The 13,916-nt window shown below is 41.0% G+C and overlaps 2 protein-coding genes across 2 annotated transcripts; one reads left to right on the top strand and one right to left on the bottom strand.

Moving 5' to 3' along the window:
* Positions 1 to 1,003: 1,003 nt before the first annotated feature.
* LOC125374451 (A-kinase anchor protein 13-like) lies at positions 1,004 to 6,551 on the bottom strand (the record flags this gene model as incomplete). The annotated part of the gene is made up of 4 exons (XM_048385374.1): positions 6,538 to 6,551; positions 5,814 to 5,926; positions 4,507 to 4,797; positions 1,004 to 1,193 (listed from the first exon to the last, which is right to left on the bottom strand). Coding segments are annotated over exons 1-4 (608 nt in total), but the record flags the coding sequence as incomplete, so codon positions are not given.
* Positions 6,552 to 11,889: 5,338 nt separating this feature from the next.
* Positions 11,890 to 13,007, top strand: LOC124130789 (the record flags this gene model as incomplete). The annotated part of the gene is made up of 2 exons (XM_048385375.1): positions 11,890 to 11,930; positions 12,020 to 13,007. Coding segments are annotated over exons 1-2 (1,029 nt in total), but the record flags the coding sequence as incomplete, so codon positions are not given.
* Positions 13,008 to 13,916: the final 909 nt, after the last annotated feature.

Below are 13,916 nucleotides of genomic sequence, written 5' to 3'. Positions count from 1 at the left end.
CAGCTGCATACAAAAATGTCAATAAATCCATCAGTTGTTCAGACTACTTAACTCAAATTACCCACATAGAAATACAAAATCCTTGAGAGCTTCATAGAGAGGAGACAGAGAACACCGACGCCACCTGCTGGCATGTCCACATCAGGATTTTAGCATGGCAGGAAGCCACCAGATCTACCAGTACACACAAAATATCTGCATTGTCTAAATATTGTTCCAAACCTTACATCGTGTTTTGTTCTTGGACATGACCAGCCTCAGCATGGCTTATAATCAATATCATGCTAGTTAACGTTTGTCTGAACTAAATACTGCACAGCTGAAGAATAGAGTAGGGTCAGTATTATCCCAGAACTGAAGAACTTTCCAACTATTTCCAGCAAACCTGAGATAAAGGGCAGCAAATTTCACAAAAATAAAACCATACAAAATGGTTTTCAAAGTCTTGTACTGTAATAAACATCAACATCATTTTCAGCCAATTATAAGAAACCCAAACAATCTGTGTGGCAAGCCACCACACAGACCAGAGTGCTACCTAATCATCATCATCATCATCATCATCATCATCATCACGTTATGTGTGGCATCTCTTTTGTATGGCAAGCAAACACGCAGATCATGGAGCTAACCAACAGCCTCTTTATAACACGAGGGCTGGATTTGGTCTGGCTGACGTAATACATAAGGGTGGGGTGTCCGATATGCACTGAACTGCATGCAGATAAAAATGAAGTAAGCTGGGTTGACCCAAGCATCCCTAATCTTGATGTCACCATAACCTCTTGTTGGGTCAATGGGTTAATAGCTGTATTGCAGGGGGTCAACATCATTATTATAAATAATGACTTTTACAGGGTTTATTTCAAAATATGATAATCTGACAATATTGTGTATATTATCTGCATCACGACTGACCCAATCAGGAAATTTAATAGCATATTTTCAAATTAAACAAATATGCAGACTCTTTGCATCAGAGCAAACTAGAGATACTACCTACCCTGAGATAAGTTCGGCAACTTCCTGATATCCGTGTTCCGTGGCGATCTCAGCAGGAGTTTCACCGTGGCGATTCTTGATTTGAGTGGCAGTCTCTCCCCCTGGTTGCTCCAGGAGAAACAGGCTTACCTCCCTTAGGCCAAGGCGAGCCGCGAAATGAAGAAGTGTCTCGCGATCCTGACACAAATCATCTACAAATACAAAGTACTTTAAATGTAGTGGCGGCAAGTGAAATGATTTTCACAGTGAAAAGTAAAGTCAATCAATGGGCGACTATAGTGAATCACCCTGTCATTTACACATGGTACAAAATCAGTCAAGAGGAAGCTACAACCAGCCATATTGAAACAGGTACCATGAAACCCTGTCAGTACCTGGAAGTGTTCAATAAATTACTATTACGACATGGGCACTAAGATACTAGTGGAAGGCCTGGAAGTCTTCAATAGATAACTATTACGACATGTGCACTAAGATACATAACTCTGTACTAGTGGAAGGCCCGGAAGTCTTCAATAGATTACTATTACGACATGGGCACTAAGGGACATCACTCAGAACTAGTGGAAGGCCCGGAAGTCTTCAATAGATTACTATTACGACATGGGCACTAAGATACTAGTGGAAGGCCTGGAAGTCTTCAATAGATTACTATTACGACATGTGCACTAAGATACATAACTCTGTACTAGTGGAAGGCCCGGAAGTCTTCAATAGATTACTATTACGACATGGGCACTAAGATACTAGTGGAAGGCCTGGAAGTCTTCAATAGATTACTATTACGACATGTGCACTAAGATACATAACTCTGTACTAGTGGAAGGCCTGGAAGTCTTCAATAGATTACTATTACGACATGTGCACTAAGATACATAACTCTGTACTAGTGGAAGGCCCGGAAGTCTTCAATAGATTACTATTACGACATGTGCACTAAGATACATAACTCTGTACTAGTGGAAGGCCCGGAAGTCTTCAATAGATTACTATTACGACATGGGCACTAAGATACTAGTGGAAGGCCTGGAAGTCTTCAATAGATTACTATTACGACATGTGCACTAAGATACATAACTCTGTACTAGTGGAAGGCCTGGAAGTCTTCAATAGATTACTATTACGACATGTGCACTAAGATACATAACTCTGTACTAGTGGAAGGCCCGGAAGTCTTCAATAGATTACTATTACGACATGTGCACTAAGGGACATCACTCAGAACTAGTGGAAGGCCCGGAAGTCTTCAATAGATTACTATTACGACATGTGCACTAAGATACATAACTCTGTACTAGTGGAAGGCCTGGAAGTCTTCAATAGATTACTATTACGACATGTGCACAAAGGGACATCACTCAGTACTAGTGGAAGGCCTGGTAGTTTGTACTGCAGTATATTGTGATAATTAGGTCTGTATTGATGCGTATTACAACAAATTGCCATAAACATACTGCAAGGTTTTGTTCCACTTCCAAATTGCCCTTCAGTTTTAAGAATGAAATAGGTTACACGCTATCCCATGATGGTGATCATTTCATTGACGAGGAGTTTGACCGCCAACTACAGTAACATTTAATCAAGGGAGGTAACACAGTGACAAACAGCAGTGCATACAATACATAAATTTCATCAGAGATTAGCTCCACCAGGAATACTTTCATTTATTTCGTCATTGATAATTTATAATAGCCAAGCCAAAGAAATACACTTATTTCTTTATTTCAATAATGATCTCCTAACATCTGCTCCTGACACACCTGTCTGCATGATGATTACTGTTTGGACCTCCTATGTATACTAGGGGACATTATCAGTAGACATGTTTTCGTAATATGGACGACTTTAGTGGGAATTGTCCTGTCCAGACTAGCAAGGTTTGACTGTATCTGGAGCCCATCTCATTGCATTCTATATATACATCAGTAGCATGGATACCTTGCCACTGCTCAAACAATCACACAATGAAACATTCAGGAATTTTATGTTTGATAATCATATTTACTTTATTACATGTGCATTTTAATATCAAAGATATAAACATTCTTTCCCCCTCATCATAACCTCCATCTCAAACACTATATTTGTCTACTATTTAAGTTTAACCATTCTGGCTCACAGGATTCAATATCACTCACTGACAATCATTATTATAACTGAAATTATTTGAACTCCGTGCACACATGGAGGCAAATGGGGATTGTACAGTAGCTTCCTTCACTTTTCCTACAAATAGTTTAAAAAAATCTTAGTGATAAGTTGAGTTTGTGTTGCTATATATCACACGTCTCTCATCTAAAGCAGTGTCAGTTCAGTGTAACCCAAGTCCAAGGTGTTGACAGACCAAGGAAAAAGGTGCAAATCATGTGATCCAAACCAACCAACCAATGACCAGAAGGTGCTCCCTTGACTGGTCGCAACTCCCCACAACACATCGCAGGCCACTAGGGCATCCATGCCCAGCTAATTCAACCCAGCAACAACAGATTTCTCCCAAGTGTTTTATAGAAACTCATTCTCCAGATATGGTTGGTTGTTGGTTGGTTTGTTGTTTAACGTCGCACTCAGCAATATTCCAGCTTTATGACGGCGGTCTGTAAATAATCGAGTCTGGACCAGACAATCCAGTGATTAATATCATGAGCATCGATCCACGCAATTGGGATCGATGACATGCATCAACCAAGTCAGCGAGTCTGACCACCCGATCCCGTTAGTGCCTTTTACGACAAGCATAGTCACCTTTTACGGCAAGCATGGGTTGCTGAAGACCTATTCTACCCCGGAATCTTCACGGGTACTCCAGATATGGACATGCATGAGTACAAGATGGGTGATGACCATCCGTCAATGTACCAATGCACTGCAACACATGTCCTAGTTTTATTAATATTAATATTAATTGTAAACAATAGTTTCTGATGGTATGTATAGGTCAGAATGTTTTAGCTATTGTTGGTTAATTGACTCTCATAATTTATATTTTTGTTTTTATAAGTATCCCCTTTGTCAGTTTTATAAGCAACCAGGTAAAATTAATAATACAGCTAATTCAAGCAATATAACTATTATAACCAATACAACTTAAACTAATGATACAATTATTTCATTTGTTGTTTCATGCCACACTAAGCACCATCTATGGGAGCCTGTATATAATTGAGTCTGGTCCAGACAAACCAGTGATTGATACCATGAGCAACATCACCATGCCACTGTGGTACAATGACATACATTAATCACCTATGTCAACGGAATCGTCAGGCTCACTGACTTGGTTGATGCTAAAGATATAAATCACTGGATTATCTGGTCCAGACTGGATTATTTTCAAATCACCGTCATATAGCTGGAATACTGCTTATCGCTTCAATAAACAACAAACAAACAAACAAAACCAAGCCTGACAACTTGATCCATTATGTTACCCCGTAGACATGCAAATGGGACCCATTGTAACCAGTGCTATTAACCCACACAACTACTGTTACTACAGCTACGTACCTGTATCATCACCAAGTATATTCCAACCAATCGGAAGGTATATGCTTTTCAGGGCACTCACAAGTCTCTCATCCAAAGTAGACACAATTTCATTGGCTAAATCAAACTGCTCTGACTTGATAAGTTCCAGGTCATCCAGGGCATGAATGTTGTAGACACTATCTATGAGAAACACGGCCATGTGGTAGGCGGAGTCATAGTGGAAGTGGAAGGTGTCCAAGCAGACGACACACGTCTTCCCATCATGCACCTGGTACACACTCAGGCGGACATCTTCAGAAACACCATGCACTGGAAACAAAGAAGAAACATTGTAAACAATTGCAGCCAGAAACACACAAGCAAAACGTGAAGAGGTATGAGCTGTGACACTCTCTACCTCAACAGTTGTTTAAGATAATGGCTGAAGTTTAGTTTTAAGATCTAAGTAACGTATTTCCCATAATAAATGTCTGGGCCACTTTAAACAATTTATAAAGGAGGTGCTTATTAAAACCACATACACTTTTGTGTTTACTGTAAAAAGATCTGCAATATGTAGAAGACAATACGAAGTGTTCATGTCAATTACAGACTTCAAGGGACTTTCAGAGCTAACAGTTTACAGTGTGGTCTAGAAGGGGGTGCCGAGATTTATACGGTGAATACAGAAAATGAAATGCATATGACACTGTACAAATGTTTAAATATTCAATACTGCTTAAGAAAAAGTATAAGTTCACCAAAGTGCCATTTTGATTCTGTGACCTAGGTCTTCGGCACAACCAAAATCAATCAACTTAAGACCATGTTTAATCAAGTTATTGTGGTACAGTCCAGGAGCATTACATCCACTGATGGATCAGTGACAAGACAACCTGCCAGGATTTAATACATAGTCCAGCAGATTGGACTGCATATGGAAACCAAGAAAAGAATGCACTTGTTGTACAGATTGTGGAAATGTTGGTGTTGTTGTAAAAAGCAGTCAGCAATATTTTTTTAATTGTTGTTTAATGCCTCACTCAGCAATATTCCAGTTATATGAGGGGGGGCTTAAAAAAATAATCGAGTCTGGACTAGGCAATCCAGTGACTGACATCATGAACATCAATCTATGCAACTGGGATACAAAGGCATGCATCAACCAAGTCAGACCAGCCGATCACATTAAGGGTTGCTGAAGACCAATCCAAAGAAATATAGCAATATTCAAGCCAAGCAATATTCATGGCAGACTTTACATATATAGTCTGGCCTAGAAAAATCAGTGGTCGATATCATGAGCAACACCCCATGCCTTCGGGGTACAAAGACACACAACCAACCAAGACTCCTGATCCATTCAGTCACCTCCTTCAACAAGCCCTCACCCAGGTCCCCATGGGGAGGAATGACAAGAGATGAGGAACGGACATGATGGAGAGATAAGACAGTGATTCTAGAAGAGCAATGAAGGGGGAATTTATAACATACTCCAATAAAATGAGTGAGTGAGTGAGTGAGTGAGTTTGGTTTTTCGCCGCTTTTCAGCAATATCACGGCGAGGGACACCAAAAATGGGCTTCACACATTGTACCCATGTCAGAAATCGAACCCGGGTCTTCGGCGTGACGAGCGAAAGCTTTAACCACTAGGCTACCCGACCACCCCCCCTCATGACTCAACAATTCAATTCTCTCAAATCACTTGGCAAAGCTATGCGTATGAAAATATGTCAGCCATCTTTATTGTTTTCCAAATACTGCCGTTGAAATGAGCAGTTCTATAAGGCCTGAATGACACTTGCCACATTGGAGAAAATCCTCGACAACTTTTAATCAGCATTATTCAACACAATCCACCTGACGCAAATCAAACTGTCAGAAAGAATTGATTCATCGTTTTTTACACTCTAAAATAAGACAGACTTTGATAAAACGGGCAGTCAGCAAAAATCGGATCATATTCCATTATGCAAAACTGGTTCTTCATGAAGAGAGAACTGTCAATCAGAGGTTGTCCTTGGTCGATACAATAATTAGTGCAGATCAAGTACAGACAAGTACTGACGTGCTGTTAGACATCTCCACACAGTTTATGCCAATTGGCCATCTCAACTGGACTCTTAACAAGCTTGAAAACACTTGAATTCTCAGACAAAAGTTCATGATTGTGTATCTATCAGGGTTTTCTCTCATGCTATCTGTGGAAGTACAATGACTCAAAATCAAGCCTACTATCTCAAAACTGAAGCAACTACATTTGGTTCAAGCTTGACGATGCACGTTTCTGCAGATAGTGCTTCAATTTTCTCCCAAACTGGAACATGAAACTAAACATTTGGTGTCTTCTTAATCAAACAACATAATTTCAAAATTTTATAGTAATGTATTTTCATAATCCTAAAAAGGTTAACCACAGGAAAAAATGAAGACATATTGTTTACCAAAAAATTAAAACCATTAATTTGATCACTTTTTCAAGCTGTCAAAAGCCTGCCCTACATTTCCCTTTTCGCCCCACATTCAGTTTTAGCTATTCCTATTCTGTAAATTAGGTTTCTATGCCACCTCATAACTAGTCTCTGTACAAATAATATTGGAGCGTCCATCTGGACATACGTCATCTGCAAGCAAGGCAGTCCTGTGGTACATCACATTAGCAAATGGTTAACTGGTAATGTGTCACAGTGTGACAGGCAAGACAAGCTCCAGGTTACAAGGCTCCATTTCTTGTCACACTGTCTAATTTAACAAACTCCAATTTCACTTTTTTTTAAATCATATGGTTACATTTCTAGAACAGATAGACAAAGAAGTTTTTTGAGTTGCTGTGAAGTGTGTGACCCTCAAATAGACTGCTGATGCAGTGTTAATGTTTTCAAAATTTGCTCAAAAACTATTTCGTTTGTTTGTTTGTTGTTTAACGCCGCATTCAGCAATAGTCCAGCTATATAAAGGCGGTCTGTAAATAATCGAGTCTGGACCAGACAATAAAGTGATAGGCATCATGATCATCGATCCACGCAATTGGGATATGATGACATGCATTAACAAAATCAGCAAGCCTGACCACCTGACCGCCTCATCCCATTAGTCGCCTCTTACGACAAGCATAGTCGCTTTTTACGGCAAGCATGGGTAGCTGAAGACCTATTCTACCCCAGATCTTCATGGGTCTCAAAAAACTAATTGTGTTCTTTAGGTGTTTGCTTTTGATAGCAACTGTTACTATGAAAAAGTATGTCATAATTAAAATGAAGATCAATAACTATGTTTATTAAAAATATTGTTTTCAAATAGACAATTCGTTCTGATTATGCGTCACAAATTTGCTGAGATAAAAAAATCAACAAAAATAGCAAAGACAGGCCTCACCATCTTTAACAACAATGCCTTACTGACTCTTCAACATACACAAAATAATTTGCACAGCATAAACAATTCAATATAATTTGTTTACAAATTGACAAAACATCTTTCTGAAGATTATGCATGAATGTCTTAGAAGAAAAATCAACAAAATCATGCCACAGATTCGTACACAACATTGCTCTTATAAGACAATGGCAAATAGTTAAATTATCACAGAATTAAACATCACGTCACTACCACCACAATTAAAGGTAAATCGGAAGCCATGACAGTCTTTATAGTGTACCAGGTAGGATCCTTGTTGCGTGAAGCGCCTATAAAATCCCTTATGAGATATAGTGAAGATATACATACACTCAAGAACTACTGGTAGGCCAGGATAAGTTGAGTTGTGACCTGACAATTAACCCTGTATGAGAACAATTGAGACGTATCATGAGAGCCAAGACCAGTGGCGATGCTAGCTTTTGACAATGCTCAGAGGCATTTGTACAATCCTTCTCCATGTGACACTTTAGGCCAATTCTCCGGCTTGAGAATGTATAACTTGACCATGCTTACAAAGCCTTGACATATATATTTGTTTGAAGTTTACTTCCAGCAAACAAATTTTCGAGACTCCTGATATTGACTTGTCACATCGACCTCTTACTGGTCTTATGAGCAACATGTGTCCACAAGAGAGTAGTCAATGTCATCGTCATGACCTGCACATGCATTCACCCTCTCTTCCTGTAACAAACCTAATATGATAGCCCAAATTCTGTCTCAAGGCACTTTGTGAGTTGTTCAACTTATCCTGGAATACTAGTAATGTTTAACTATTTATCCTCAACTGCTACACAGCATAGCCTTTCTCTCTCACAGAACACCTCTGGTATTTTCAACAAAATATTTTTATGAGTTTTCAAAAAGAAAGTATTCTACTTAAATATTACCAAGGTGAAATCAAAGTTTAAAGAGCCATAAAGACATATGGACTTGCATATTTTAATAGAAAAAGCCTAAAAGAATATATATACAGAACATAGATGTTGGAATGAACATATTTCTATAATCTACTAAATTCCCATGAAACACTGTATGCAGAACATAGATGTCAGAATGCACATGTATATCTTGTGTATCTATGAACTACTAAATTCCCATGAAACACTGTATGCAGAACATAGATGTCAGAATGCACATGTATATCTTGTGTATCTATGAACTACTAACTCCTAAATTCCCATGAAAGAGCTAAAATAAGTTCATTTAGTTTACTGAGTCAATATCCCACTTTTTTCCCCCATTGCTTGTTTTTAAAGTTTAATTCAAACATTACAGACCAACCCCTGCATTATTTACAACTGGTAACCATACAACTTACATTCTGCAAATGGAAAATGTCTTTAGAATGTCGAAAGGCTTGCTTAATTATCTAATTGTGTAAAATGTGACATCTAGATGAGAAGTAAATATTCGGCTATAACAGTAAATAACAGAACACTTCAGCCTGTGAGTAAAGATCTAACAAGCTTTGTTCTTCAACTGTTTCCATAACAGAAGGATGAATCACATTGCCAGTGATGTGGACACAGATTAATATCTGTCCTCCCACATAACAACAATATCTGACTGTATGATTTCCTGATGAATGCAATACACACTCCCTCAGTTATTTCATAAAGGCACAGTGTCTACACTGACATATCCCCTACCACCTCACTCAGTGATCACATATCCCTTACCACCTCACTCAGTGATCACATATCCCCTACCATCTCACTCAGTGATCACATATCCCCTACCACCTCACTCAGTGATCACATATCCCCTACCACCTCACTCAGTGATCACATATCCCCTACCACCTCAGTCAGTGATCACATATCCCCTACCACCTCACTCAGTGATCACATATCCCCTACCACCTCACTCAGTGATCACATATCCCCTACCACCTCAGTCAGTGATCACATATCCCCTACCACCTCACTCAGTGATCACATATCCCCTACCACCTCATTCAGTGATCACATATCCCCTACAACCTCACTCAGTGATCCCATATCCCCTACCACCTCACTCAGTGATCACATATCCCCTACCACCTCACTCAGTGATCACATATCCCCTACCACCTCACTCAGTGATCACATATCCCCTACGACCTCACTCAGTGATCACATATCCCCTACGACCTCACTCAGTGATCACATATCCCCTACGACCTCACTCCGTGATCACATATCTCCTACGACCTCACTCAGTGATCACATATCCCCTACAACCTCACTCCGTGATCACATATGCCCTACCACCTCACTCAGTGATCACATATCCCCTACCACCTCAGTCAGTGATCACATATCCCCTACAACCTCACTCAGTGATCACATATCCCCTACCAACTCACTCAGTGATCACATATCCCCTACCACCTCACTCAGTGATCACATATCCCCTACCACTTCACTCAGTGATAACATATCCCCTACGACCTCACTCAGTGATCACATATCCCCTACGACCTCACTCAGTGATCACATATCCCCTACCACCTCACTCAGTGATCACATGTCCCCTACAACCTCACTCAGTGATCACATATCCCCTACCACTTCACTCAGTGATCACATATCTCCTACAACCTCACTCAGTGATCACATATCCCCTACAACCTCACTCAGTGATCACATATCCCCTACCACCTCACTCAGTGATCACATATCCCCTACCATCTCACTCAGTGATCACATATCCCCTACCACCTCACTCAGTGATCACATATTCCCTACGACCTCACTCAGTGATCACATATCCCCTACCACCTCACTCAGTGATCACATATCCCCTACCACCTCACTCAGTGATCACATATCCCCTACAACCTCACTCAGTGATCACATATCCCCTACCACCTCACTCAGTGATCACATATCCCCTACCACCTCACTCAGTGATCACATATCCCCTACAACCTCACTCAGTGATCACATATCCCATGAAACCTCACTCAGTGATCACATATCCCCTACAACCTCACTCAGTGATCACATATCCCCTACAACCTCACTCAGTGATCACATATCCCCTACAACCTCACTCAGTGATCACATATCCCCTACCATCTCACTCAGTGATCACATATCCCCTACCACCTCATTCAGTGATCACATATCCCCTACCACCTCACTCAGTGATCACATATCCCTTACCACCTCACTCAGTGATCACATATCCCCTACAACCTCACTCAGTGATCACATATCCCCTACCACCTCACTCAGTGATCACATATCCCCACAACCTCACTCAGTGATCACATATCCCCTACAACCTCACTCAGTGATCACATGTTGTCTGAACAGATATCATGTTATCATGACAAAAATGTTGTCCCATGCAATCTTTAGTTTGACTTGTACCATATGTATTTTTCAGTTGAACAGTTGACTTGACCTTGCATGTATTTGTGACCGGTGACCGGTGGAGCAGGACACGCACACCTTTTCATGGACACCTGGTATCATCAGTGATTCATAAATACATCGACTCTACTTCTAGCAAAGACTTTGTGTGGCTATGGAAAGGGTTTTGTCCCTTTTATTTTATTTACATATAAACAAGGGATTAAATCATTTCTTTTTTGGCTTGTATGTCGGAAGTTTCAAATACATAATGACCTGTGAAATATAATCACAAACACTGGCAATGTTACAAGTGACATCAGCTTGGGATGCAATGATACAGAAGGTCACAGCGTAACGCACGGCTTGAATCTTCTCTCTGTACGCTACAATATTGTGGACTGAAACAAACACTGAACCAAAACAGACAGTACCATAGTCCAGTGTCAAAACCAACCCACTGGTGAAGTGATGTTTGTCAGTAACATTACTATTGCATGTCATCTGTCACAAGATGTGTGGGGACATGCCCTCGAATCTCCATACAAAGACAAACAGGTGGACTGAGGGGGTATTTAAACTCCAGCAATCAAAACAAAAGGCAAATATGGGATATTGGGGACCACTTCTGCCCAAGAATCCCCAGAGCAACAAACATGGGCTACTGGGGATCTATTCTGCCACAGAATCCCTACAGGTAGACAAGCATGAAGTATAGGGGATCTATTCTGGTCAGAATCCCTACAGGTAGACAAGCATGAAGTATTAGGGAACTATTCTGGTCAGAATCCCAACAGAGAAGAACGGGGCCTCTTACAACAAGCATGGCCTGCTGGGAACTGCAACAGAGAAGAACAGAGCCTCTTACAACAAGCATGGCCTGCTGGGAACTGCAACAGAGAAGAACAGGGCTTCTTACAACAAGCAAGACTTGCTGGGAACTGCAACAGAGAAGAACAGGGCCTCTTACAACAAGCATGGCCTGCTGGGAACTGCAACAGAGAAGAACAGGGCCTCTTACAACAAGCGTGGCCTGCTGGGAACTGCAACAGAGAAGAACAGAGCCTCTTACAACAAGCAAGACTTGCTGGGAACTGCAACAGAGAAGAACAGGGCCTCTTACAACAAGCATGGCCTGCTGGGAACTGCAACAGAGAAGAACGGGGCCTCTTACAACAAGCATGGCCTGCTGGGAACTGCAACAGAGAAGAACAGAGCCTCTTACAACAAGCGTGGCCTGCTGGGAACTGCAACAGAGAAGAACAGAGCCTCTTACAACAAGCAAGACTTGCTGGGAACTGCAACAGAGAAGAACAGGGCCTCTTACAACAAGCATGGCCTGCTGGGAACTGCAACAGAGAAGAACAGGGCCTCTTACAACAAGCATGGCCTGCTGGGAACTGCAACAGAGAAGAACAGGGCCTCTTACAACAAGCGTGGCCTGCTGGGAACTGCAACAGAGAAGAACAGAGCCTCTTACAACAAGCAAGACTTGCTGGGAACTGCAACAGAGAAGAACAGGGCCTCTTACAACAAGCATGGCCTGCTGGGAACTGCAACAGAGAAGAACAGGGCCTCTTACAACAAGCAAGGCTTGCTGGGAACTGCAACAGAGAAGAACAAGGCCTCTTACAACAAGCATGGCCTGCTGGAAACTGCAACAGAGAAGAACAAGGCCTCTTACAACAAGTATGGTCTGCTGGGAACTGCAACAGAGAAGAACAGGGCTTCTTACAACAAGCATGGCTTGCTGAGAATTCCCACCGAGACATGTGTAACTGTTTATGTGTATTGCTGTGGAAATACTCCATTCCTTCATTCAAAGCAACGTCCAACTTGATTCCTTGCAAACCTCAAAAAGTATAATTGAAAGAAATATCAAAAGACATCAGTCAGCAAATCCCTGATGTGTCTCCAAGGACCACGAAGAAATATTAAATGTTTTATGAGTTAGCTCTAGAAACGAAACACGATGGATGCATGGACGGAGCCTGTTTCTATATTCCCCGCAAATTTTTAAAACAAAACATAAAAATAATGACATGATGTCATAGGCCATTAATGAAAGTGTGTCTTCTGTTCATCCATCACTGCACAACCTCACATGGATAATGTGGACTCCAGCTTCCCCGTGACTACAATCAAGGATATCGGGAACAGAAGATATCATAGCCCATGGGTATCACGGCCTGGGACCAGTTATAATATTGCCATTGCGATATAAACATCATTCAAGTTCAATCATCTGAATCATGCAGAAAATTGAAACCCCTGTCATCAAATGCAGATTTGAGTTGGATTTTATTTCAAATCCAGATTTAGCCAGCTGTGATGATTCTCTTTGATTACGACTTGCAGTCCAGTTGATCAATATCAGAAACAACCACGCCGCTCAAGATGCCAGCTGACGAACATCGGCACAGTCACTGGACAAAAAGTCTCGAACTATCGGTTACTTCCTGCTCGATTTCCCATGTATACATACACGAATTGCGTCAACGTCACAGTCGACGTCACTGACGAACATCACAGATCTGTTAAATACATTCCTAGTCAATACTGATTTGTGCATTGATCATGGGGACGCACTGTTTGACGTAAAGTCATTGTGAGTAGGGGGAAGGGGATCCTCTCCTTGACCTTAAACGTCATTGTGGGGGAGGAGAGGGACCTCCATATCTCC

The sequence above is a fragment of the Haliotis rufescens genome, unplaced genomic scaffold, assembly GCF_023055435.1.
Source record: "Haliotis rufescens isolate VD_foot unplaced genomic scaffold, xgHalRufe1.0.p SCAF_574, whole genome shotgun sequence".
NCBI lineage: Eukaryota > Metazoa > Mollusca > Gastropoda > Lepetellida > Haliotidae > Haliotis > Haliotis rufescens.
Note: the sequence above shows the minus strand (reverse complement) of the source record. Positions and strands in the feature narration are given on the sequence as shown.